General features: G+C 39.5%; 1 protein-coding gene across 1 annotated transcript in view; it reads left to right on the top strand.

Moving 5' to 3' along the window:
- Window positions 1-26,823, top strand: part of RAB8B (RAB8B, member RAS oncogene family) — a 68,515-nt gene extending 41,692 nt beyond the window's left edge. The window contains exons 2-8 of the mRNA XM_055435843.2: window positions 3,852-3,912; window positions 7,457-7,517; window positions 16,800-16,877; window positions 17,865-17,954; window positions 19,232-19,297; window positions 22,002-22,052; window positions 22,549-26,823. Coding sequence (XP_055291818.1) covers window positions 3,852-3,912; window positions 7,457-7,517; window positions 16,800-16,877; window positions 17,865-17,954; window positions 19,232-19,297; window positions 22,002-22,052; window positions 22,549-22,641 — 500 coding nt within the window. The 3' untranslated portion in view covers window positions 22,642-26,823. The remainder of the gene's footprint in view (window positions 1-3,851; window positions 3,913-7,456; window positions 7,518-16,799; window positions 16,878-17,864; window positions 17,955-19,231; window positions 19,298-22,001; window positions 22,053-22,548) is intronic.
- The last annotated feature ends 194 nt before the right edge of the window (window positions 26,824-27,017 follow it).

The raw sequence follows: 27,017 nt of genomic DNA on the forward strand, positions 1-27,017 counted from the left end.
AAATTGTCTTCCATGAAACTGATCCCTGGAGCCCAAAAGATTGGGGACCACTACTCTAGTGTTTGTCTGTCAGCTGGCTCCTGACAGCAGCGTCAACCAAAGCTAAATACCAGTTCACAACTCTTATAAAACATTGAAAACCTCTGAAGAGTGAACAGTCTGTTAAGTGTCACAGATAATGGTAGAATCTCCTCAAATAACAGAAAGGTAATCCTAACAAATACAGGAAACAAAAGGCTAGGTCAGTAGAAAGCTTTCTCAGTGTTTCACATGAATGGAGAGTAACTGAGATTTAAGGGAGCCTCAGGATGGTTTTGTTAAATGAAGGTAGAAAAGTTGCCCATGACTTCCAACTACAGGTAACAACAGCCTTGAAAGTAAAGGAGTTACATCTTAATAAAATAGAATAAAGAAAAGTATTCACTTGGCAGGCATTTTGATAGACATCATCCTTTATTTAAAATGTGAACAAACTATTTAAGATGGAATGTTGGATGACCCTAGTCTTCCAGTTAAGTAGGTTGTTTTCCGGAGTTACAGTAGGTATTTTGAAAGTCAGGAATTTTTCTTCTTTTTTTTTTTACTGTGATTAAAAAAAACAACAACATATAAAATACAGTTAACCATCTTAACCCTTTTTTCAGTGAGCGGTTTAGCAGTATTGTCATTCACATTGTTGTGAAACAGATCTTTTTCATCTTGCAAATCTGAAACTTGTTGCCCATGAAACAGCTCTCCTTTCCCCCCTGCTCCCTTCAGCCTTTTATAACCACCATTCTATTTTTTGTTTCTATAAATTTGAAAAATTATGAATTAAAAAAAAAGTATCAAGAAACATTTATCGATTGCCTACCAGGAGTTGGGCATTGTTCTTGATGCGAGGACCAAAAAGAATAAAGGCTAGAGAGAATCCCTGGAGGGTCTTTGTTACACTGGATTTGGAGAGATATAAAAAGATAAATCACAAAAATCAGTGTGTGTTAAGTCTTAAATGAATGATAATCACAGTGAATTCTGTGTGATGCTAACAAGAATGTGCTGCTGTGTTGCTCGGTTTTGCTTCAGCGACCGCAGACCCTGCAGTACTGAGGTAACTTAGAGGAGGGAATGTGGATCAGATAACCTGGGGATGTTGGGTATGAGCGTGTATTTGTTAATATTACGTGGTTATTAGTGAGGGGACAGAATGTGAAGCCGTTCTGCTAGATTAGCTTGGGTGTGACTGCCACCTATTTCGAGATTCACAAGCATACCTAGAAAGGTTCCCTGGTGGAAAGCTGCCACATAGAGAAGAATGGGCAAATCCACTTGGCTTATGCCTTTGCCTTATGTGAAGCTGGAGCTGGCAAGCAGCCTTTTTGGGTGTTCTCAGTGCTAATATGCAGAAATAATGTAGTAATATAGCCCTTGAAGACTTTCCTACCTCTAAATAGCTGCATTTGATGTTTAAGTCACTTTAGAGCAGCAGTCCCTAACTTTTTTGGTATCAGGGACCAATTCTGTGGGAGAATTTTTCCACAGACCAGGGGTGGGGGAGATAGTTTCTGGATGATTCAAGTGCATTTACATTTATTGTGCACTTTATTTCTAGTCTAATGCTGCCGCTGATCTGACAGAGGTACTGGTCTATAGCCTGGAGGTTGGGGACCCCTGCTTTTAGAGAATGCATAGTTGACATGTTTTCTTGAAATGTTTGGAAATCACTTTAAGGGGTTCTATAGAGAATGTATGGAGAAGGAAATGGCAACCCACTCCAGTGTTCTTGCCTGGAGAATCCCAGGGACGGGGGAGCCTGGTGGGCTTCCATCTATGGGGTCACACAGAGTTGGACACGACTGAAGTGACTTAGCAGCAGCAGCAGCAGCAGCAGCATAGAAAATGTAAGGGCTTCCCTGGTAGCTCACCTGGGAAAGAATCTGCCTGTAATGCAGGAGACCTCTGTTCGATTCCTAGGTTGGGAAGATCCCCTGGAGAAGGGATAGGCTACCCATTCCAGTACTCATGGGCTTCCCTGGTGGCTCAGTCGGTAAAGAATCCTCCTGCAGTGTGGGAGACCTGGGTTCGATCCCTGGGTTGGGACGATCCCCTGGAGGAGTACATGGCAACCCACTCCAGTATTCTTGCCTGGAGAATACCCATGAACAGAGGAGCCTGGCAGGCTGCAGTCCATGGGGTTGCAGAGTCAGACGGGACTGAGCAACTAAGCACAGCACAGCATAGAGAATGTGAAGGAGTAGAAACGTCTGAAACAAAAGCTGAGTGGCCAGATGATGAGGATTTAGTAAATTGCAACTGAGCTGTGTTCACTCACTGGTCCCTTCAGAAAGAGCAGCAGCCTATTCTCAGTAAATCATAGGGGATGCTGGTATTTGTCAGGGACTTTGTGGTTCTTTATATTTGAAATTGCTGAGTAGATTTTGAGCTACTGTAGTGGGGGGATAGGGCTTCCCTGATAGTTCAGTTGGTGAAGAATCTGCCTGCAATGTAGGAGACCCCGGTTCAATCCCTCGGTCAGGACGATCTGCTGGAGAAGGGAGGGATAGGCTACCCACTCCAGTATTCTTGGGCTTCCCTTGTGGCTCAGCTGGTAAAGAATCCACCTGCAATGTGGGAGACCTGGGTTTGATCCCTGGGTTGGGAAGATCCCTTGGAGAAGGGAAAGGCTGCCCACTCTGGTATTCTGGCCTGGAGAATTCCATGGACTGTATAGTCCATGGGGTCACAAAGGGTCGGACACAACTGAGCAACTTTCACTTTCCGTGGGGGGGATAAATAGGTGAGGAAAGAGTTGAATGTTTGAATGCTGGGACTGCAAATGACTGTCACAGTGCTACCTGTCAGGTCTGTTGATACTTTATTAACCTTGGCTTCCAGGTTAGAATCACTTGGGGAACATTTAAAATTACCAGTGTGGGGACTTCCCTAGTGGTTCAGTGGATGAGACTGCTCTCCCAATGCAGGGGGTCCTGGTTCGATTCCTGGTCAGGGAACTAGATCCCACGTTGCATACCACAACTAAGATCCAGCACAGCCAAAATAAATAAATATTAAAGTAAAAATAGACATGGGTGTACCTGTGGCTGATTCTTGTTGATGTATGACAGAAAACCACAAAATTCTGTAAAGCAATTGTCCTTCAGTTAAAAAATAAAAAATAAAATTACCAGTGTGCAGATCCTACCCTTGAACAGTTAAGTCAGAATCTGAAAATTTGGGGAAAAGAGCAGGTCTAGCCATTATTTTTATTAAGTTCTGCTGGTAATTCTAAAGTGCAGCCAGGTCTAAAAGCCCCTTTAGCTATTTACATTTATTAACGTGTATGTAAAATACTTGCTAACTGTATAAAATAAATCTACAGACTTTCCTATTTCTGCCTTCAGATAGATGGTTTTTCTTTTGTTCTTTCTTCCTTAGCCAGTTGCAAATTCTAAAGAAATAAATGGAAGGAGGTGGAAGAAAACAGAAAGAGGTCTCATAGCCTTCTTTGGGGAAGGATGGGGCATGAGGGGTGGGTAGGAAGCTTTGTTTATCTGCATTTCAGGAAGTAGAAAATATGGCATGGTCTCAATCTATCTAAATTACGTAACTTTGAGGGATGTGATCCATTTGTGTCAAAATAAGGAGGCATATAATACTTTGCATTTAACATGTGTGGGAATTCTTTGCAGAGTAATTAGCATTCCTTTCTTTAGCCTGTATTCAGGGGACACATACCGCTCACACCCTCTCTGTGTTCACATTTTCCAGTGCGTTGGAGAGCTTTTCTTCAATAGAAATCTTTGTCCTTTTCCCAATAAGACTTGAATTATATTTGAAGACATTGAGCATGTCTTTCTTTCTTTTTCTGGCAGGCATTGATTTTAAAATCAGAACGATAGAACTAGATGGAAAGAAAATTAAGCTTCAGATATGGTAAGTAAAAAAAAAAATATATATATATATATATATGCAAACAGCATTTCTACTTTAGTCAGGTACTGAAGCAGGAATAAGAAGGTGAATTGTGGTAAATTAGCGGTATCCTTGGGTAGCTAAAACATCTTTTCTTTATCAGAACCAAGGGGAAATGGGTGCAAAGATGTCTCCACCAAGAGTGGGATAGTAAGGATGGTATCACTAATGCTCACTGCCAGGAGAGATCTGAGAACTCATTCTTCCAAAATGCTAATTTTAGAGGGGAGGAAACTGAATTCTAAAGTATGTCAGTTACTTTTTCACTGCGGTTGTTGTAGCTGTGAAATCAGATAAGGCAAAGGAGTTGAGTGGTAAGAACCCCAAACAAAGTGCCAATCTAGAGTCAGCCTGTACGCTAAGAACTTGGAGCTCTTTGCTTCCCTTCTCAGGGCCTTCTTGACCTCATTTGTAAATTGGTTGGTCAGACTGACGACATCTGAGTTCCCTTCCGGCTCTGATATTTCCTCATTCATTTGCCTGTTTCTTCTCCTTCATTTTAAAATGGGGAACCCTGCGCTGGAGAATAAGGGAGGAAAAAGGCAAGCCTCTCATCTCTCATGTAATAGGCATGGCAAAGGTCTCCTTACGATCAGTCAACTCCAACTGGTTTAATTCCTGAAGGATATGTCAAACTACAATGAATAAATATGGTTCCTCCAGATTGCCTGGTTGAATATTTCTGGCTTGAACTCACACTCTTCGATTTTTTTTTGAACCTCCTATAAACTGATCTAAGTTCTTTCAGTATGAGGCCTTCCATGGGCCCACATAGGTTTGCAGCCTTAAGGAAGGGTTTTGATGATGTTTACTGACCTAATGTGTGACAATGACAGCAGGAAACAAAGCTTAGACATTTAGAACATCATAGACTTCAGAAGGAAGCAGGTCAAAATAGTAAAGTAATACATATATGTCAGCTTTTTCCTTGGGCTGTTTTTCTTCTTTGAATTTTAGAACCAGGATAGAACTAGAACATTATATTGAAATCCACCGCTTTTCTTTTACAGGAAACTGGGACGTAGAGTGGTTAAGTCCATCTGTGGGCGTGTGTCTGGGTTAGTGATAGAACTGGGACAATTACCCCAGTATCCCAGAACCTTGCGTCAGCTTCATGCATTATTAACCCCTATAGAGGTTCCCAGTATATTTCATTGCAAGACATTTTGAAGATTACCACCTGCTGCTTTTTTCATCTGTTGCTATTTAATAAGAAGTCAAATATTTTAAAGGTTAAAAAAATTATTTTAAGGGAAAAGCAAAGAGAATGTCTGACTCTATGCAGTACAGCAGGGTTCCCCAACCCCAAGGCCAGGGACCACTACCATGCCTAGTTAGGAACCAGGCCACACAGCAGGTGGCTAGGGTCAGGCGAGAGAGTGAAGCTTCATCTGTATTCACAGCCACTCCCCATCGCTCACGTTACTGCCTGAGCTCTGCCTTCTGTCAGATCAGTGGCAGCATTAGATTCTCAAAGGAATGCAAACTTATATGAGGTGCAAACCTTGTGAACTGTACATGCAAGGATCTAGGTTGTGGCACTCCTAATGAGAATCTAATGCCTGCTGGTCTGATTCCACATTATGGCGAGCCGTCTAATTATTTTGTTATGTATCACAATGCAATAATAATAGAAATAAAGTGCACAAGAAGTGCAATGTGCTTGAGTCATCCGAAACTATTCCCCCTGCACCAGTCTGTGGAAAAATTGTCTTCCATGTAACTGGTCCCTGGTGCCAAAAAGGCTGGGGACCACTGCTGTATAGTCTTGATCAGAACAATAAGGAACATTTCTAGGAGCCTGTGGGTGATCAGCTAATTAGAGCTCCATGGCACTATTTATCAGCACTCTTGGCTGCAAAATAGCCTACATTCATTCTTCATGACCTGCGTTCAGGATGGTAGGGTTTCTTCTCCATCCTCACTGCAAAGCTGGTTCTAAATCAAGTAGCATAGTAGAATCAAAATATATACTTAGTCTGCTCAAAGCTGCTTTGCTTCTCTTTTCCCCATTTGTTTGCTGGGTATCAGAATAAGTGCATGTGTTATCTAATCCTGATCAATGAGAAGATGGCAGGATAAGATAATGGTGGTGTGAGACCCGGCCCTGCACTAAACAGCCAAGGTCTTGGATACTTGATTCTCACTCAAGGGTATGAGCTGTTTGGGCTTCCCAGGTGGTGCTAGTGGTAAAGAACCTGCCTGCCAGTGCAGGAGACCTAAGAGACACAGTTTTGATCCCTGAGTTGGGAAGATCCCCTGGAGGAGGGCATGGCAATCCACTCCAGTATTCTTGCCTGAAGAATCCCATGGACAGAGGAACCTGGCGGGCTACAGTCCATGGAGTTGCAAAATATTGGACATGACTGAAGTGACTCAGCACTCACATGAGCTGTTTAGTGGCAGAGCTGGGCCCACAGCCCATCTGAGCCTGTCTCCTCTTCTGGAGAACATGGATGATGGTAAAACTACCACATTGGGCTGTGGTGGGCATCATTTGCACACCATCTGAAAGTATTTTATAAGGTATGCATAAATGGTAAGGTATTTATTAACATTTTAAATTACCATATTTTCCTTGGGCCTTCATCTCACTTAAATTTGGTATGCACATATTACAGTTTTAGTGTATTTCCACAAATTCCTCCTTTTTAGAAGCAATCAAATTAAACAATTTAGTTTTGTCTTAGTAACACAGGGAATGAAATTAGTTCTGGCAGGAAGTAGAAAATTTAGGAATATTGATTTTTCCCAGATACCAAGGAAATTTGACTTCCTTTATAAGAATCGCTTTGGTAAATGTAATTTAAAATGTCAACATTTTTCAAAATGTATTTTAATGGTATGTCATTAGCCAAAAAAGTAAGAATAAATGCAAGTTTATATAACTTGAAGGTGTTGTTCATATTTTGAAGTCTTAGTCAACAATTGCATGTTGAACTCCAGGGTCTCATTTAATCACGGGCTCTAGAGCTAAAAAAGTTCTTGAGGAGATCCATTTTAGCATGCTCTACTGAGCAGAATTTGCACAGTAGTAAGTCCAGCCTGACTGCTTGCTTTGTATAGAAATCAGACTTTCCGTCAAAAGAGCAAAATGCCCTAATGATTAGGCATTTATAGAAAGGAATTGACTCCTTTCTATAGGAATAGGACTCCTCTAGGAGTCCAAGAATTTACAACTATTCTCTATTCTCTTCCTCTTCTGGTTGACGAACACAGTGTGCCGGTTCCTAGCAGGGCTGTGCATTTTCTTGTCGCTGCTTTTGTCATCAGAGTCCAAGTTTTTCACCCAAGTCATTGTGAGCTCCTGACAGGCTCCCGTGGCCACAGCCGCCTCCAGCTCACAGACGCACAACAGGCTCCCTTTGTGTCTTGTCCCCCTTCTCCCTGAAACCACTGCATTTGTGAGCAGACCGCAATTACATCTTCCTGCAGCTCAGAGTCTCTTGTCAGCTATGTTGTTGATGATTTTTCTAACCACTCTTTCCTTTGTTTCAAATTTTAGGGACACAGCGGGTCAGGAAAGATTTCGAACCATCACGACAGCCTACTATAGAGGAGCCATGGTGAGTGTATTTTAGGGTTTCGTGGAAGTAAAACATGCATGTTCATTTGTCAGATTTGTAGGATTCAAGCTGGAGTCTAGTACATTGGAGAAAATAGATTTTCTGATGTGCAAACAAGGCATTTAAAGGGTTTTTTAATACTGGGTTTAGTAGCTGTGTCCTCAACCATTGGTCTTCATAATATTACTCATGTATTTGGAGATGCGTTAGAACTCCACACATTCTGAGTGGTAATATATTTTTGTGCTTTGTCCTTTTATTAATGCCTTTGCCAAATTTTAACAAACCACAAGCTCTGTAACCAAGTATTCATTTCTTGCACCTTCTCCCCCATTCAGCCCTGCCACCACCATGCTTTATCTCTCACCAGATCTACAACATCCACTCCTATTGGCTCATCTTTCTGGAGTCTCCTCCACCAGTCTTCTGCCAGCTGGCCAGGAAGTAGCCGAAGGATCTATGACTATCTGAGGCTTAGCATCTGGTGAATCTTTGACTACCAAGTCCGTCTTTGCTACATACTTGCCTTATCCTTGTTATCATAACTTTGTCACTTGGCTGTTTTCCATCCTAAGATGCCTCATCTACACAGCCCATTCTGTTGTTGGCTCATGGTGGATTCTGTGTGGTGCTGCGAGTACAATGGTGAATAAGGCAGTGTAGAAGCTGAGCTCTACTGAACCAAGCCTAGAATGTCAGACCCAGAGCAGGGCTTTATCTCCTGCTTTTAGGCTTAAGTCATGTATAACTTGGAGCTTTAAATTATGATGAAATCACCTATGCTCATAGAGAAGACTGTACAGTCGAGATCAGGTAGACCAACCTGGTAGACTCTGGGGTGCCAGCTGCCATCATCCCTAGCTTGTTGTGTAAAAGACTGTTGGTGCTGAGAGTGGTGTGGAGGTGGTGGAGCTGTAGGGGCGATGGCTGCCCCTTTGCTGCAGGCAGTTGTGATCTGAACCCACAGATCCCTCTATTGTCATGCTGCTCTCCCCGCCTCCTTCACTGCCACTTACTCTCCATTATTTAGTGCCAGTAATATCCCCCCGCAGAGGTTGGGGATTCCTTTTTAAAGCTCTCCTATCTTGGAACTATATACAACTAAGTGTTACATATATATATGTTCTCCACCCTATAATACTTTAAGATTTTAAAAGTCATTATTTTAAGAAGGGCAGTTGTCAACTACTCTCTATTTTGCTTAGATTAGAATCCAAGGGAAGGGACTTACCTTGTGTGAAAAGTTTGTTTGTTGTTTATTTTCCCCCAGGAAGCATTTTTAAGGGTAAATAAGAACATCTTTTTATGGGATGATTTAGAATAGTTCATAGGTAATTTTGATTAGAGGCATCTTTTAAACACAGTTTTTTATTTTTGGGGAATAATGTATCGATACCACTTACAAGCTTGTTTTCACTAGACAGTGGGCAAGAACACTTGAAGTGTGGAGCAAATGTTTGCCTTGGATGTGTAGCTCTAGCTTATGGTACAAGCCAAGAAGTCATTGAAATATGTTCTTTGAGATTTGAAGATGTTCTGTCTTTTTCATTTATGTACTGCCTAGCCATTTTCACATTATTGCAAGTAATTAGATATCGTTGCTATTCTAAAATATATCATCCTTTCCATTTTGATGGTAGGGATTTTTTTTTTTTATCTCTTTTGCTTTGCTATGATGTCAGGGCCTTACACATAGTAGATGTTCAATAAATACTTACTGAAGGAGTGAATCAGTGAAAAATTTCAGACCCAGAAACAATCTTAGACACATCCTCAGGAAACCCTGCTCTACTTGAGTCTTGGATCCTGCATATCATCCGTTTCAGTGGGATGTGGGGTCGTCATGTTCTCATTTCCACAAGTGGTGGTTCTGGCAGGTTTGGCTGGGTTGGCTCAGGTTCACAGCGTAGTGGCAAGTACACTACTGAGTCTGCCACCATGACACAGTCCTTTGGCCTGTTTCGTACTATTCGGCAACATGTGTAGGCATAGCAGTAACCCTAATGGACAGTCAGGCTCTGAGGAGAAGAGGGACCGTATTCAACATTTCTCAGTACTGTCTTGTGAACTCTAAAGAGGCTGTTGTTGTTAAAGGTCTGTATACTAAATATATAAAAATTTTAACTGGTGTACCTGAATTTGTATTTCCAACTGATTGATAGTATCAATTAGCCTAAAAACGTAGGAAGTAGTCAAAGGGTTTTTGTTACTGAAACCAGATATAAATTAGTAATAGCTGCCAGTCATTGAGTTCAAGCTGTGTCCTAGGTTCTAGGTAAGTTAGTTCAGTTCAGTTCAATCGCTCAGTTGTGTCTGACTCTTTGCGACTCCGTGGACTGCAGCACACCACGCTTCCCTGTCCATAACCAGCTCCTGGAGCTCACTCAAACTCATGTCCATTGAGTCAGTGATACTATCCAACTGTCTCATCATCTGTCATCCCCTTCTCCTCCCACCTTCAATCTTTCCCAGCATCAGGGTCTTCTCCAATGAGTCAGTTCTTTGCATCAGGTGGCCAAAGTATTGGAGTTTCAGCTTAAGCATCAGTCCTTCCAATGAATATTCAGGACTGATTTCCTTTACAATGGACTGCTTGGATCTCCTTGCAGTCCAAGGGACTCTCAAGAGTCTCCTCCAACACCACAGTTCAGAAACAGCAGTTCTTCGGCGATCAGCTTTCTTTACAGTCCAACTCTCACATCCATACATGACTACTGGAAAAACCATAGCTTTGACTAGACGGACCTTTGTTGGCAAAATAATGTCTCTGCTTCTTAATGTGCTGTCTAGGTTGATCATAGCTTTTCTTACAAGGAGCAAGCGTCTTTTAATTTCATGGCCGCAGTCACCATCTGCAGTGATTTTGGAGTCCCCAGAAATAAAGTCTGTCACTGTTTCCACTGTTTCCCTATCTATTTGCCATGAAGTGATGGGGCCAGATGCCATGTCCTTAGTTTTCTGAACGTTGAGCTTTAAGCCAACTTGTCTGTTATTCCATGTCCAGTTCTAACTGTTGCTTCTTGACCTGCATACAGATTTCTCAGGAGGCAGATCAGGTGGTCTGGCATTCCCATCTCTTTAAGAATTTTCCACAGTTTATTGTGATCCACACAGTCAGAGGCTTTGGTGTAGTCAATAGGGTAGAAGTAGATGTTTTTCTGGAACTCCTTTGCTTTTTCTATGATGCAGCGGATGTTGGCAATTTGATCTCTGGTTCCTCTGCCTTTTCTAAATCCAGCTCGAACATCTGGAAGTTCATGGATGTTCAAATCCCTTATGATTATACAGTGGAAGTGACAAATAGATTCAAGGGATTAGATCTGATAGACAGAGTGCCTGAAGAACTATGGACAGAAGTTCGTGACATTATACAGGAGGCAGTGATCAAGACCATCTCCAAGAAAAAGAAACGCAAAAAGGCAAAATGGTTGTCTGAGGAGGCCTTACAAATAGCTTGGAGAAGAAGAGAAGCTAAAAACAAAGGGAAAAAGGAAAGATATATCCATTTGAATGCAGAGTTCCAAAGAATAGCAAGGAGAGATAAGAAAGCCTTCCTCAGTGATCAGTGCAAAGAAATAGAGGAGAACAATAGAATGGGAAAGGCTAGAGATCTCTTCAAGAAAATTAGAGATACCAAGGGAACATTTCATGCAAAGATGGGCTCAATAAAGGATAGGAGTGGTCCGGACCTAACAGAAGCAGAAGATATTAAGAGATGGCAAGAGTACATAGAAGAACTAAACAAAAAATATCTTCATGACCCAGATAACCACAATGGTGTGGTCACTCACCTAGAACCAGACATCCTAGAATGTGAAGTCAAATGGGCCTTAGGAAACATCACTACGAACAAAGCTAGTGGAGGTGATGGAATTCCAGTTGAGCTATTTCAAATCCTAAAAGATGATGCTGTAAAAGTGCTGCACTCAATATGCTAGCAAATTTGAAAAACTCAGCAGTGGCCAGAGGACTGGAAAAGGTCAGTTTTCATTGCAATCCCAAAGAAAGGCAATGCCAAAGAATGCTCAAACTACCGCACAATTGCACTCATCTCACACGCTGGTAAAGTCATGCTCAAAATTCTCCAAGCCAGGCTTCAACAGTACGTGAACCATGAACTTCCAGGTTCTAGGTAAAATACTTTACAAATAACGTCAGTTGATCCTCAAAAATCCAATCTGGGGGACTTCCTGGTGGTCCAGTGGTTAAGAATCTGCCTTGCAATGCAGGGAAAGTGGGTTCAATCCCTGATTGGGGAACTACGCTCCCACATACCACAGAGCCGCTGAACCTACATGCAGTAACTCTTGGGCCTGTGCGTATGCTCCAGAGCCCAGATGCCACAACTGGAGAAGTGTGCATGTCACGACGAAAGGTCCTGCATGCCACAGTTAAGATGCAGCCAAATAAATAAAAATATATAATACATTTTTAAAGTACATAAATATTGTTTTTATTTTTTAAAGGGCAGTGTGGAAAATATTTTGTCCTCACTTCCCAAATGAGTAAATGCAGACTGAGAGGGACAAAGTAATCTCTCCAGCATCTCCCAGGTAGCATGTGGTGAAGCCCAGGCTGAGCGTCTCTGACTCCAGAATCTGTGCCCTTAACCACTACACTGTGTTTACTTCCTGTGCTAACTACTCCAAGTACTACTTGACAGACAGAAAGCAGTGAAGATCCAGGTTGTCTGTATAGCCCAAGAGGCAGTAGAGCTCTGGAAGTATTTTGGTTAATTTTAATATTTTAGGCAGCTAAGCTGTTTGAATCAGGAATTATTCAGGCTGCATTTTTTTGAGGCTTTAAAAAATTTTTGTAAAATATATGTAAGATAAAATTTAGCATTTAAGTGTATAGTTCTCCACTTTGATTTTTTAAAATTAAATTTGCTTATTGTAAAATCTTCTTTACAGTATAGTCAAAGTTAAACATTTCCTTTTGAGGCTAGGAGGAAGGAGGGTAAAAATGTTTGCCATTTAAATTTAAAGAATATTTATTTTTCTGCTTGTGAAAAGCTTACATATAATGTTCTTGTTGTTCAGTCGCTAAGTCGTGTCCCATTCTGCATGGGCTCCAGCCAGCCAGGCTTATCTGTCTTTCAGAATCTCCTGGAAAGTGAAAGTGAAGTCGTGTCCGACTGTTTGCGACCCCATGGTCTGTAGCCTACCAGGTTCCTCCATCCATGGAATTTTCTAGGCAAGAGTACTCGAGTGGGTTGCCATTTCCTTCTCCAGGGGATCTTCCCAGCCCAGGGATCGAACCCGGGTCTCCCACATTGCAGGCAGATGCTTTACCATCTGACCCACCAGGGAATCCCTAGTATCTCCTGGAGTTTGCTCAAATTCGTGTTCATTGAGTTGGTGATGCTGTCTAACCATCTCATCCTCTGCCTCTGTCTTCTCTGTTTGCCTTCAGTCTTTCCCAGCATCAGGGTCTTTTCCACTGAGTCGTCTCTTAGCATCAGGTGGCCAGCGTATTGGAGCTTCAGCTTCAGCATCAGTCCTTCCAATGTACACTCAGGGTTGATTTCCTTTAGGATTGACTAATTTGATCTCCGTGTAGTCCAAGGGACTCTGAAGAGTCTTCTCCAACACCACAGTTTGAAAGCATCAATTCTTCGGCTCTCAGCTTTCTTTATGGTCCATCTCTCACATCCATACGTGACTACTAGAAAAACCATAGCTTTGACTATACAGATGTTTGTTGGCAAAGTGATGTTTCTGCTATTTAATACGCTGTCTAGGTTTGTCATAGCCTTCCTTCCAAGGAGCAAGTGTGCTTTAATTTCATGGCTGCAGGCACTGTCCACAGTGATTTTGGAGCCCAAGAAAATAACATCTGTCACTGCTTCCACTTTTTCCCCTTCTATTTGCCATGAATTGATGGGACCAGATGCCATGATCTTAGTTTTTTGAATGTTGAATTTTAAGCCAGCTCTTTTACTTTTCTGTTTCATCCTCATCAAGAGGATCTTTAGTTCCTCTTCACTTTCTGCCACTAGAATGGTATCATCTGTGTATTTGAAGTTGTTGATCCTTTTCTTGATTCCGTCTTGTGATTCATCCAGCCCGGCACTTAGCATAATGTACCCTGTCTATAAGTTAAATAAACAGGGTGACAATATACAGCCTTGTTTTAGTCCTTTCCCATTTTGAACCAGTATGTTGTTCCATGTAAGCTTCTAACTGTTGCTTCTTGACCCACTTACAGATTTCTCAGGAGACAGGTAAGGTGATCTTCCATCTCATTAAGAATTTTTTATGGTTCATTGTGATCCACAGTCAAAGGCTTTTAGCACAGTCAGTGAAGCAGAAGTAGATGTTTTTCTGGAATTCCCTTGGTTTCTCTATGATCCAACGAATGTTGGCAATTTGATCTCTGGTTTTCTAAACCCAGCTTGTGCATCTGAAAGTTCTTGGCTCATGCACCTCTGAAGCCTAGATTGAAAGATTTTGAGCATAATCTTACTAGCATGTGAAATGAGTGCAATTGTGCGGTCGTTTGAACATTCTTTGGCACTGCCCTTCTTTGGGATTGGAATGAAAACTGATATTTTCCAGTCTTGTGGCCACTGCTGAATTCAAAAGCTTTAAAAATCCCAAGAAATTGTCTTAAAACCCCACATGAGACATAGCTTCTGTTAACATTTTGCTATGTTTCCTGAATTCTTTCATCTACGTGTACATGTGTGTTGTATATGATTTGTTTATTTATATTTTATTTTTATTTATAAAGTTGGAAACCAGACCCTGAAAGATTTTGCCTACTATTTAAGGAATTTTAATATAATTAAGAGTACAATGGAGAGATGCTAAAGGATTTTAAGCAATAAGGTGATAACTCTGGTGCCCTTACGGAGAGTGGATTAGAAGAGGTTAAGAATGAAAGCAGGGAGACCTAAGTCACCCAGGTAAAGGCTAATTGATGAAAATGTGAATAAGGCCATGCATGTGGGGTATTGGATTGTGGAAATATTGAGATTGTTGGGTCCATAGGACTTAGTGACTGACTGGTGGTAGAGGAAATTACTCCCAGGGGTCTGCTTGTACAGGCTGGCAGGGTTGAGTGAGTGAGTATAAGTCGCTCAGTCGTGTCCGACTCTTTGCAACCCCATGGACTATATAGTTGGAGAAGGCAATGGCACCCCACTCCAGTACTCTTGCCTGGAAAATCCCATGGACGGAGGAGCCTGGTAGACTGCAGTCCATGGGGTCGCTAAGACGTGACTGAGCGAGTTCACTTTCACTTTTCACTTTCATGCATTGGAGAAGGAAATGGCAACCCACTCCAGTGTTCTTGCCTGGAGAATCCCAGGGACGGGGGAGCCTGGTGGGCTGCCGTCTGTGGGGTCGCACAGAGTCGGACACGACTGAAGCGACCTAGCAGCAGCAGCAGGACTATACAGTTCATGGAGTTCTCCAGACCAGAATACTGGAGTGGGTAGCCTTTCCCTTCTCCAGGGGATATCTCAATCCAGGGATCGAATCCAGATCTCCCGCATTGCAGACGGATTCTTTACCAACTGAGCCACACAGGAAGCCCTACAGGGTTGTATTGCACTTCTTTCAAATGAGAGTAGAGGGAGAAAGAGAAGATTTGGAGGACACAAAGACAACTTCTGTTTCACTAAGTTGAGTTTTCGGTGACCAAATGGGCCATCTAGGAGCTGACGTCCAATCAGTGTTCTCCAGGGCACCCTGACCCCTGTCTTTGTTTTCAGCTTTATCTTGTGCCCTTCTCCCACTGGATCCAGGCACTCTTTTTTTTGTTTTGTTTTATAATGTTTATTCATTTATTTGAGTGTGCTGGGTCTTAGTTGCAGCACACAGGATCTTCAGTCTTCCTGGCAGTCTCTGGGATCTTTAGTTGGTACATGTGGGATCTAGTTCCCTGGCCAGGGATCGAACCCCAGCCCCCTCCATTGGGAGCTCATCATCTTAGCCATTGGACCACCAGTAAAGTCCCTCAAACCGGGGCACTCTTGCCATGCTTTACTCAGTCTAATAGGTTGAGTAAATCTAAAGACCTTTACTCGGTCTTTACTCAGTCTAACAGGTTTTGTGCCTTTCTGGAGAGTGAGATAATTTGTCCCGTTTCTGTGCTATTCCAGACACTGAGGGCTTGCCCTCTTCACCCCAGCCTCTACCCCTGTGCCCAGTTCAAGTCTTCTCAGGCCTCAGGCCTTGGCTTTAATGTCATTTTCTCAGGGAAACCCTCCAAGAACCACCCTAGCCCCTCAACCAGATTAGATTAGCATTTTCACTCAGAACTCATAGACATAGCAATTGTCTAAATTATAATTAATTATATAACTAGTGGTTCATTGTTTTCTTTGCCAGCCGTCCATAAGAAGAAGGGCCCTTGCCTGTCTTATTTACTGCTGGTAGCATTTGTTACACCATCAGGCACATAGTAGGTACTCACTAAATATTTGTTGAAATAGATAGATAGAGGTGGATCTAGCACTTACTACACAAGTACAGTCTTGTGATATAGATTTTGAAGTGGGTAGCATACAAGTGTCAGCTGAAACATTTAGAAGATTAACTGTTCACAAATACCAGACATGGGGTCTTCCAAAATATGATGATTGTGCCTTCATTAAACTGTGTAACAAATGCATTATATTTTGAGTGTCTGTGATTTACTTTTTTTAGATTAGTAATGTTTGATCAGTCATATAAAAAGAAATGAATCTAAAGTTTTGTGGTTACAATCTTAGAATAAGAAGCAAAAGGACTTCCCTGTTGGTCCAGTGATTAAGACTCCATGCTTCCAATGCGGGGGACTCAGGTTTAATCCCTGTTTGAAGAACTAAGATCCCACATACTGTGTGATGTGGCCAAAAAAAAAAATTTTTTTTTAAGAGTAAGAAGCAAGATAATTTCTGCTTAGAATAAGTAAGTGCACAGCAGAAGTGATCCCCTCTTACCTTCAATGTTATCTCTATTTTAACGTAACGTAAATATCCTGCTAGCTTTAATTGGTACCCGTTCTCATCATATGAGGTCAGGTAGAAAGGGTGTATCACCTTTACCATAATCACGAATTCATTAAAGGTTAACAGTGAAAAAAATGTTAACAGTATTTATTTACATGGTGAGACTATGGAAGATTTTATTTAATTTATTTTGTTTCTCTGTATTTTAAACTTTTATTATAAATTCCTTTTATAAAGACAGAAAAAGGACTAACACAGAGTTCCTGGAAGAGAACGTTGATATGATATTCTTTGCTTTAAAATGTATAAAGCACTAAAGATCTTTTTTTTTCCTCTTATAGGGAATTATGCTGGTCTATGACATCACAAATGAAAGGTCCTTTGACAATATTAAAAATTGGATAAGAAACATTGAAGAGGTAGGTATGGGAAAGACAATGGATACTGGAAAAGAATCCTTCTGGGTGCTTATAAAGGGCTCGCTCCTTCTGTCTGCCTGTCACGTAGCTGAGCTGCTAGAAGTAGGGTGCGGGCACGTCAGGCCCTCCACTCTGAGGAGTGCCAGGGAGAGTAACATCTCTGGTACTGCCAGGCTGACTCCTCCGTTGGCCTAGGGAGTGCAGACAGCAGGGCGGTTTCGCAGAATTTTAAACTTGTCCCCAATCTTGAAAATAATGTAAGTTAAAAAACCCCTGTTTTACACATGAGAAGACTCAGGTCAGAAAGAGGTACTTGCATGTGCTCCTAGAGCCTTTAAAAAGAAATTGTTGTCATTCAGTCTCTGTGTCGTGTCCGACTCTCTGTGACCCCATGGATTGTCTGGTTCTCAGGTTCTATCTGTTCCCTCATACTGTTTGACTGGCAGAAATACATCTTTATTCTGGTAACTCATTTTGCCCTTCTGACATTTCATTTTTCTTAGATATTTAAAATTTGATTTAATTCCACTTTGGTATTGAGACCTTTTTTTATTGTCTCTGACATTTCAGACTCTGAAATAATTTAATACACATTTATATTAAACCATGTGAATTTATTGTTTAAGTAGTTCAAAATCCAGAATACCTTCTGCATTGGCTCTCTTGGTACTGAGATTCTCTCCTTTCTTTGACCCAGACTAACATCTGGGAGTTTTATTGTTGGATAACTATAGGTTTGATTTTTGTTTGTTCATATACCAAAGAAGACCTCAGATTGACTGCAAGGGCTTTGGGGGAAAAGTTATGCTGTAACTTTCCCCTCCTCTCATTTAAAAAATTTTTCTCTGAATCAGGTTTTGTCTTGAGTAAGAGATTATTTGTTTTGCAATTAAATTTATGGATCTGCTTCTGACAGGTTAAGATGTGCCTGTTGGACAGCTGTGTTTTTCTCATGTTGTTTCCTAATATACTGTTTTATCCCTGCAGCACGCCTCTTCAGATGTTGAAAGAATGATCCTGGGGAACAAGTGTGATATGAATGACAAAAGACAAGTATCAAAAGAAAGAGGAGAGAAGGTAAGTTTGAACTGAATAAATGAAGATTGGAGTCTACTCATGTTAAGCATTCATTTTCATGCTATTATTTATTGATTTGTTTTAAAAATATCTATATTTTAATCCATTAAAAAGCCAGCAGACAGTTGTAATCCATACTTGAATGGTATGAATTAGTATTCAAGCTCCAGCTCCATAGACTGTGTAGTCATGACTCATTCCTCAAGAATTTGCTCTTTTCTGGGAGATACAATTTGGTCCTTTTTCAGATTTGCGCGGCTGAGAGTTCAGGCTGTTTCTTCCATATCTGTGTGCAAATGCCCAGTTCTGAAGTTAAACCAATTCCTTCTCTTTGAAAAAAAGTCAGAGGATAGGTAAAGTTTCAACAGTAATCATTTTTCAATTCACTATTTCGTTTTCCAAGAATATTTTACTACATATTAGATTTAGGTCATTATGAATAAACTCTTTGTAAACTCATTGAGCTGTAGATATTTATATTTATAACCTTTTCTCTCTTTTGTGTCCTGCAAAACAAGAGTCTATTATACATATATATTCATTTCTATGACAGTTTCCAAACTGACTTAAAGGCTTCAATTTTTGAAGTCTTGGAGTTTTGCTTTAGCTTTTTTTTTGTTTGTTTTTAGGGGGTACAGGCAAAATGCATTTTGTTTTTTAATCTGACAATACATTTTTTTCCCCTGAAAACATTCACTTAGTCTTGGTGTTGCAAATGAACTGGGAATTCTTTGGAAATAGATGGGAATGTAGAAGAATTCACAATTTGCCACAATTAATAGAAACCCAAGCAATGAGATTTTTAGTATTTTAGGCTTTAGTTCTTTTATGCAGTTTAAGAAAATTTATTTATTTTATTTATTAAGATAATATGTATTATCTTAAATATCCAACTTATTAAGAAAATAATGAAAACTTACAATAGTAATTGTTGGAGATTTGTAATTTTAAGTCATATGTATCCCACATTTATGCTAGAGGTGAGTGTCTAATATGTTTTCTAGTGATTAGAGAACTAAAGATATAATAGAAAAAAAGAGAGTACCCAAGTTATGTTTTGAGTGGCAGTGGTGCCATTTTAGTTACTTATGATGATGGAATTGGATCTCTAAATTTCAAACACGATAGAAGAAAGCAAAGAAATTTGAGGACCACAGGAGTTCTGAACTAAGTACTCTCCCTTTGGGACTTCAGAAAACCTAAAAAAAAAATAAATAAATGCTGTATATGTTCAAGAAGCTTGCCCTGAATTTCAGTGTTCCTCTTTTGTCTTTCAGTTAGCAATTGACTATGGGATTAAATTCTTGGAGACGAGTGCAAAATCCAGTATGAATGTAGAAGAGGTGAGAAGGAAATGTTTGGTGACCTGTTATGTAGTAGCGTTCGTGTCTTGGCGCCGGTGTTCAGCTCTCCGAGCCTTGATATTTCCTGACTTAGTGAATGCTTCCACTTCCATTTCATAAACTTTTGTGCTTCTGGCTGTTATGAGGACCTTGGTTGCTAGATTTCTGGTGCCTGTCTTTCACATGGCATATATTAGATCGCTTCATTAAGCGTCACTGGACAGAAGATGGGAGTTCAGGTTAAGTTCAGTTTTGCCCTTTGTTTGGGAAGCTGGAAATCCTGCTGCTGTGGTCTCTGCTAATTCATCATTGTTCATGTCATCCTACACTAACTTGTAGCACAGAGTCTTAATTCCTTTCATGTCTGCACTCTCAAGAGACAATTCAACTGTTAGCTTACTGAACAGATTCCCTTAGAATACATGCTTGAAGTAATTAAGCATGATCCCTTTTAATACAATGGCATTAAGTAGATATAAGAAACTGTTTATCAGAGGGTCGTTTTAATAAGTTTTCAGTGGGTTAACTGTTAAAACCAAATTATATAAAGTCTCCAAAGAAATAGATTTTCTTTAGAAGGGCAGAATTTTGATAATATTTTCTTTTTTAAAAACATTTTTAAAATTGATCTTAAAAATAATTTATGTATTATGTGTTAATACATGTCATTTACTTAACAGTAATACTGAGGGTTTTGTAAACATTTGCTTTCTCAAGCTAAGTCACTGTTTACTGTGACATCATGACTGCAAATTGAGACTTTAATGACTTGACTCGTGGTCACTGCTCAGAACTTTTTCTTTCTTTTAAATAACTAATGGTCATTTTTTCAGGTTGGCTAGTGGGTGTTAGGAAACAGGAAACCTCTTCTAATTTATTTACTGGAGAATAGAAAAGCAGAAAAATGCTTCCTTTTGCTTGCAACAAAAGGATTTGCTTTCATACAAAAAAGGAGCCTCTTCAGTCAGCGTTAATGGTGGAGACAGGAGAGAAACTTGCTCTGAGATGTGGTAGGACCATGCCACAGAATGTTTTCTTTACTCTGACTTTAGTCTCCACTAGTCCTGTGCCCTGATCTCACCTGTGACTTAAAGAGAATACTGAATTGTGAATTCCTTGGCAGTCCAATTGTTAGGACTTTGCACTTTTACTGCTGAGGGCCCAAGTTCAATCCCTGGTCAGGGAACTAAGATATCCCACATGGCACATGGCATGGCCAAAGAAAAAAGAGAAAGAGAGCACATTGAGCTCTCTCTATGGAAATATTGACCTGGGGATTGCTCAAGCTGCTTATTCTAGTCAGGTATTCTGTGAAGATTAGCAATTTTCCCAGAGCTTTAATTTAACCTCAAAGACTGGGATGGGATTACTTAGAAACTTGGACACACAGGTGACCAGAGTGACCGTGAGACACTGACAGAGTGACAATAGTAGTTATCATACTGCTTCTTTTTGACTGGTTTGGGAATAATAACCCTGCTGGACATGTTTGGGGACATGAGGAATTGTTGGGAACAGACTGATGTACCAGTGGGTTTAGCGTGGAGACAACTGAAGAAGCCTTAAGAATCCTGGCTCTGTAGAAACAAAGTCAGGATGATAAGTTTTAAAAACATTTGGCTTAGAGTTGGATCAAGACACACTAGGCATAAAATGCCACTGAGATTTTGTCCCGCTACCATTTGAACTTATTTCCATAGTGGGGAATTTAGTTGAGTGTAGAAGCTGTTGGAATTTGGGGAGGTTGAGACACGAGAGGTTCTATGTTTTCAGGGATAAGAGTGAAAGTAATTTGAAAGAGAGGAAGTTGGGAATAAAGGGTAGAAATTTTTATGAAAATAGATTTCAGAGCTGTGAAAGTGAAATGAAAGCGTTAGTCACTCAGTTCTGTCTGACTCTGTGTCTCCACACACTGTAGCCTGTCCTTGGAAATCTCCAAGCAGGAATACTTGAATGGGTTGCCATTTCCTTCTCCAGGGGATTTCTCTGACTCAGGGATCAAACCTGGGTCTCCTGCATTGCAGGCAGATTCTTTACTGTCTGAGCCACAAGGGAGAATTACTCCTTCAGTTATTAAGCAGATACTCATCATCTCCTATACCAGGAACTGTGCCCCCACTTGGGGACACACAAGCGCTGTAGAGCCTCTGCCTCGAAAATGATCTTGGTGTTTGCATAACTCAAGTGTCATGTTAGAACTTGTGCCAGATGTTTGTGGGTTGTTGTTTTTTTTAATATTTTTCTTGTTTGGCTGCACTGAGTCTGAGTTGCATCATGTGGGATTGTCGTTGCATCACGCAGGTCTTAGTTGTGGCACATGGGCTCTAAAGCCTGCAGGCTTCAGCAGTTGCAGCGCTCAGGCTTAGTTGCTCCGTGGCATGTGGGATCTTAGTTCCCCATCCAGGGAGCGAACCAGTGTCCCCTGCATTGCAGGGCGGATCTTAACCGCTGCACCACCAGGGAAGTCCCAGTGCCAGCTGTTATGTGCAGAAAATATTTGATGAATGACAGTTTGATTATATTGGAAAACCTTTATGATAAAATTGAAAAATAAGTTACAGTAGTCATGTGTCTGCTGATTGCAATTATGTTCTTTTTCTCAATTAAAAACATTAATATATTTTTACCATATAATGAAATAAATCTACATTTCTAATTTAAAAGATAAACATATGATAATGGAATCTTTTGGTTTACCTTTTAGGCATTTTTTACACTTGCACGAGATATAATGACAAAACTCAACAGAAAAATGGTTTGTATAATCTCTCTCTGTGTCTGTATATAGCTATGATTTTGAAGTTGCTGAAGTTTGCTTCAATTTGAAACAACCTCAGTGATGACTCATTAGGACAACCTGAAAAGTTTGGTTTACCCTGAATCTTGCATGTAATTGTATGCCTTATGTTACCAGCTCTTCTTGCCTCTAACAGGATTGCCTGTACCAATATCTTAACATCGTTTTCATCATTACCCTTGATACTTTACACTCTTGTGGCTATAATTTCTTTGGACTGGAAATAGGAACTTCCTAACGAAAATGTTATTAATATATTAGGTGCTCACCTTAAAATATTTTTCCCATCTTAACCCACTGTTTCCAAAGAAATAGAAAATGTAAGAGCTTAACTAGTTCCTTAGACTACTGAGTACAAATTTATGGGCATGGTTAGATATTTTTATTTTTTAGATAATTGGGCTCAAACCATGAAACTTTTATCTCCTTGGTAACTTCATCTTCTGTTTTTCAGAATGACAGCAATTCATCAGGGGCAGGTGGACCAGTGAAAATAACAGAAAACCGATCAAAGAAGACCAGTTTCTTCCGTTGTTCGCTACTTTGATGAACTCTTTCTGAGAGACTGCAGCACACCTTGAGGACCCTCTCCTGCTTCTCTGAAAGCACAGGTCACCCAGCCTCAGAACCATCCTGCCTGGCTGCTACTGAGAGCACCGCTGAACCTATGCCTAGATTCTGCACACTGAGTGTGCAGTGGATTCCAGCCTTATGGCCCATCAGGATAACAGGCTTCTCTCTTCAAACGTGGAAGCCATGAAGTGGAGACACGTGCCGGACTTAACTTGTTTTTCCTCTGTTTTATTGCGTGTTGCAGAAGCTGCTATCTTTTTCTTTTTCACTTTGCACATCAGTGTTAGCCTTTCATTGTTACAACACAATCTGAGATTCATATCTGCACACTTCTGACATGAAGTTCTAGACAAATTTGCTTTGGGGAATGTTTTTTAGAAAAGAATAGAACATTTAAAGCAGAGGTTAATATACTAAAATTGTAGGACATTTGGTCTGGTTCATACGGGCAAATGTTATTGCATTGATAGCATTTATTTAAGGGCTCTGGTTTTCTTAAATAAAAGAGTCATTAAATTTTGATAAAAGTTTATCTTAGAAATTCCTAAAAATGCCCATAAAAGGCCGCAGTTTATTTCTTCAGATTGTTTAGAGTTTTTCTTCATTCCTGACCTTTTTGCAAGAGAGTCTGAGTAGCTAAATAAATCATTTTTTTCAGTTGATTACTTCTGCCTAATCTATTGAAGCTGAATTTGGAAATCATCTAATGTCACTTTTCTTGAGATTTGTATTCCCTCTTCTTTCCTACATTTGACCTATTGTAATCACTCACCTATGACATATTTGAACACTGCTGTCTGTTTCTACATGCAAACTTCTTGAGCTGGAATTTTACATAGGCAGAGAGTTAGTTTAGGGTTTTATTTCAGCACCTAATTGATGTTTTGTCACATCAGCATATGTCATATATCTTTTCCTAGATTCGATTTTACCTTGCTGGTTTAGTAGTAATGTCCAGGTCTTACCATAATCCCTGTCTGAAGAGTTAGATTCAGACTTAGATCATAGAAAGCTTACCCATGGGGAGAGAGGTTAACTTGTGGATGTAATTTCTTAGAGATAGTTGTTGGTAGTGGTGGAAATGATTTTTTTTTATTGGACTTTTATTATTATTAAGAGTAGTTAGTCCCAGTGCATCCTCTAGAAAAAGTCCCACCTTTTCATTAGAGAAAATAAGAGCATGGTTTCAGTTTTACAGCAGCTGTTATTGAATGTGTAGAACCCAGATCCATCTGTTTAGGTTCACTGTTATAGAACTTGGTCCAGCCATTTGGGCCAAAGCCAATCAAAAGCTTAGCTGCCTTTCTCATCATACACTGGTACTGGTAATGCCTTTTGTAGATGAAACCGTCACATAAGGAAAAAAAGGAAGTATTTAGTATTAACTTACGTGCCAAATTCATTCTATTACTCCAGTCTTCAGTGTCATAACACAGAGGGAGTAATAACGAGGTGATTAGGGAATAATAATTATACTTCCTGTTAAGCCAGTTCTGTTTCACAAAGGTTACCATCATGCTTGATGGTTAAGGCTGGTAGGTGAAAGTGGAAATGGATTGCTTATTACTGCAGAGAATTCTGCTTCAAATTAAGATGTATCACTGGAACACTTGGACCAGTCAGTCTTCACTGCTGTTTGAAAACTTAGGCACAATTTAGTGGCAGGAAATATATACCAGAGCTAGTTTTGATGGGTTCTCTAAACTTAATATTCACAAATTTCGGTCTCCTTGACTTTTTTTTTTTGTACTTACTTATAGGCTTAAAAGCACCTATTGGTGTACCAGTAAAATCAGTAGTTCCTTGATCACAAGTGGACTGTAAGTCTACCATCTTAAAATTAGATATTAATAAATTTCTGAAATGAAGAAAATAATTTCTTAGAAACATCTTGTGTTCACTAATTTTCAGAAAAAGATCACAGCAGTCAAGCTTTTTGGATGGTAACAAGGTAATTTCTAAAAGGCAAGTGCTAGGACACCGCATATGAATGTAACCCTCTTAGTAATTCACCTCGGACTCTTTGGTGTCTTAACACTTTGGTTTATATCTCAGGGGTTGTCTGCAAACCAAAACTGACATATTCTGTGCTTAGCCTTTTTTAATTTTTAACAGAATGCTTTGCTTTTGTTTGTTTTTTCCTTTTCTCTTCTGTTGTCGCTTATGGGTTAATAACTAGTCTCCATGAACTTCCGTTTGAAAAAGCCTGTACAAGTTAGATGAGTCTAAAAGTGTTCTTTGAAGTAGCAGCAAACTGGGGGTATATACTCTGTTATATAGAAATAAATTGTCCTTGCTATTTTCTTACATTTAGCTTTGCTAAATTGTATATAATTTGAGCTAAGACCATAGGAAATTTACTTTCTGCATGGTAACACTGCCCCAATAAATATTCCACTTTGCTTAATAATGTACATATGGTGCATTATTTTTTCTATTTGTAGATGAATTTAGTGACAGATAATTGTCTTTTCCCTGCTGAAACTGAAGAAATCTAGTTTTGTGAACATTTTTGTGGTCTTATGGGTCAGGATACATGAAGATTTTTTGCAGCAGTGTTAGTGGTTCAGTGGCTGCGTTTTATTATCTGTGTGCTGATTTCTGACAATGATTGGGCTCGACCTTTTCACATAAGAGTCTGAGGGTTATCAGACAATGCAAATGTGCTGTAACTAAGTAGCATGTAGATCAGTTAATTGTAAAATGTTTCACTGGGAACTTATTTTAACTACATTTTTCTTCAGACAGATGATGGGAAAATAATCCACCTGTGCATCAGTTAGGCGGTGCTGCAGGGTTTCTTACTCTTCACATGAACATTTTGTGCAGTCTTTGTTACAAGTTTTCAGAAGACTATGCTCTTTACTTTGAAGGACTATTTTTTAATTATACCTCATTTAGCTAACTAGTATTCTAATACCTAGTAGAAAAACAGTGAGCCAGTCTTTTAAGTATCCAGCACAATTTAGACTCTATGTTTTGTTTTGAACTAAAGCATCATTGGAAAAGGTAGGAGGTAGTTTAGGATAGAACATACATGTCTTATCCAATAGCGCAGAAAAAAAAGTATTATCTTCCTATCTCCATTAATAAATTTAGCTGTGCAATATAGATAAATGTTTGCAGAAATTTCTAAATAAGAGATTATAACTCCATTTTACAGGTTCTGAATGCTGAGAATCTGTATTATGGCTTACTGAGTTTTTCTTGTGAACAGTAAGTGATACAGACTTTCTTAAGTAAGCAGACTTTCCTTGTTCATAACTTTGATTTCTTTATAAATTTAGTGCTTAATCTTGAAAGATGAGTTTCTAAGCTTAAAATTTTAAAACAGCATTTTGTTATGTTGGTTTTCTTATCTCAGATTTAAGCACTTGTTTCTCATGTCAGATTTTTTAGATTTTTCCTTTAAAACAGAAAGGACATTCCTTTTTCCTTCTTGTTACATCCAAAGAAGGGGGTGGGGGAATGTCTAAAAAATTCCTTGTCCTGTAGAAATGTAGATGGACAGGATATGCTAATAAAATTTCAAGTACTAGCACAATTTTACAGTAGAAATGGTCTTTTTTCAGACTAATAAAATTAATGTCATGATCACTATGAAGAAAATGTAAGTGAAATTTGCAGAAATGGAAATTAGCAAGCAATTGTTTTAGGTATATTTTCACATTTTACTTCATTTTTTAAAATGCTTGTGCCATACACAATTGCATTTCTTATTGCCAAGAACTAATAGAACTTCTTGTTTCATTTCTTACTTTTTAAAATGTGAATTTAATTATAATTCATTCCTATGGCCTTACAGATGGGTCTTACTTTGTTTATTTGCAGCTGACACTGTTCCTTTAAAGCAAAATACCTTAAAGTTTTTGACTAAAATCATGTCCCAAATGGGAAATACCTGTTTTTTCCATAGAGTTGTCATCCTGTGTTTCAGTATACTTTACCTTTGCTCCAACGGCTTAATGTGAAAAACCTGCAGATAAAGTGGACCTGTCATGTTGTTAATCTTGTTGAAGCCAACTCATTAACTGTGTACTGATAATGATGCTGTGTTTTGGGTTTTTTTTTTCTTTTTAAGAAAAAAATGGATTTTATTCCAGATGAACTTTTTTTTACAATGTTCGTCTAAAATAAAAACTACATAATGAAAATATTCATGTCTGTCTGAAATGCACATTTTAAAAATGTTTCTTCTACTTTGCTAGGTATGTGTCACAAACCATGGTAGACCTGAGATATTTTAGCAAACTTTATATCTGACTTAGAGTTCTTTTTGTTGTTGTTTTTTGGGAGAGGGAAATTTTATTTATATTTTGCAGCAGATTTGATGATTTATAGTTGATTTAC

Source organism: Moschus berezovskii, chromosome 9 (genome assembly GCF_049115385.1).
Source record: "Moschus berezovskii isolate FMDL1 chromosome 9, NW_MosBer_1.0, whole genome shotgun sequence".
Classification (NCBI taxonomy): domain Eukaryota; kingdom Metazoa; phylum Chordata; class Mammalia; order Artiodactyla; family Moschidae; genus Moschus; species Moschus berezovskii.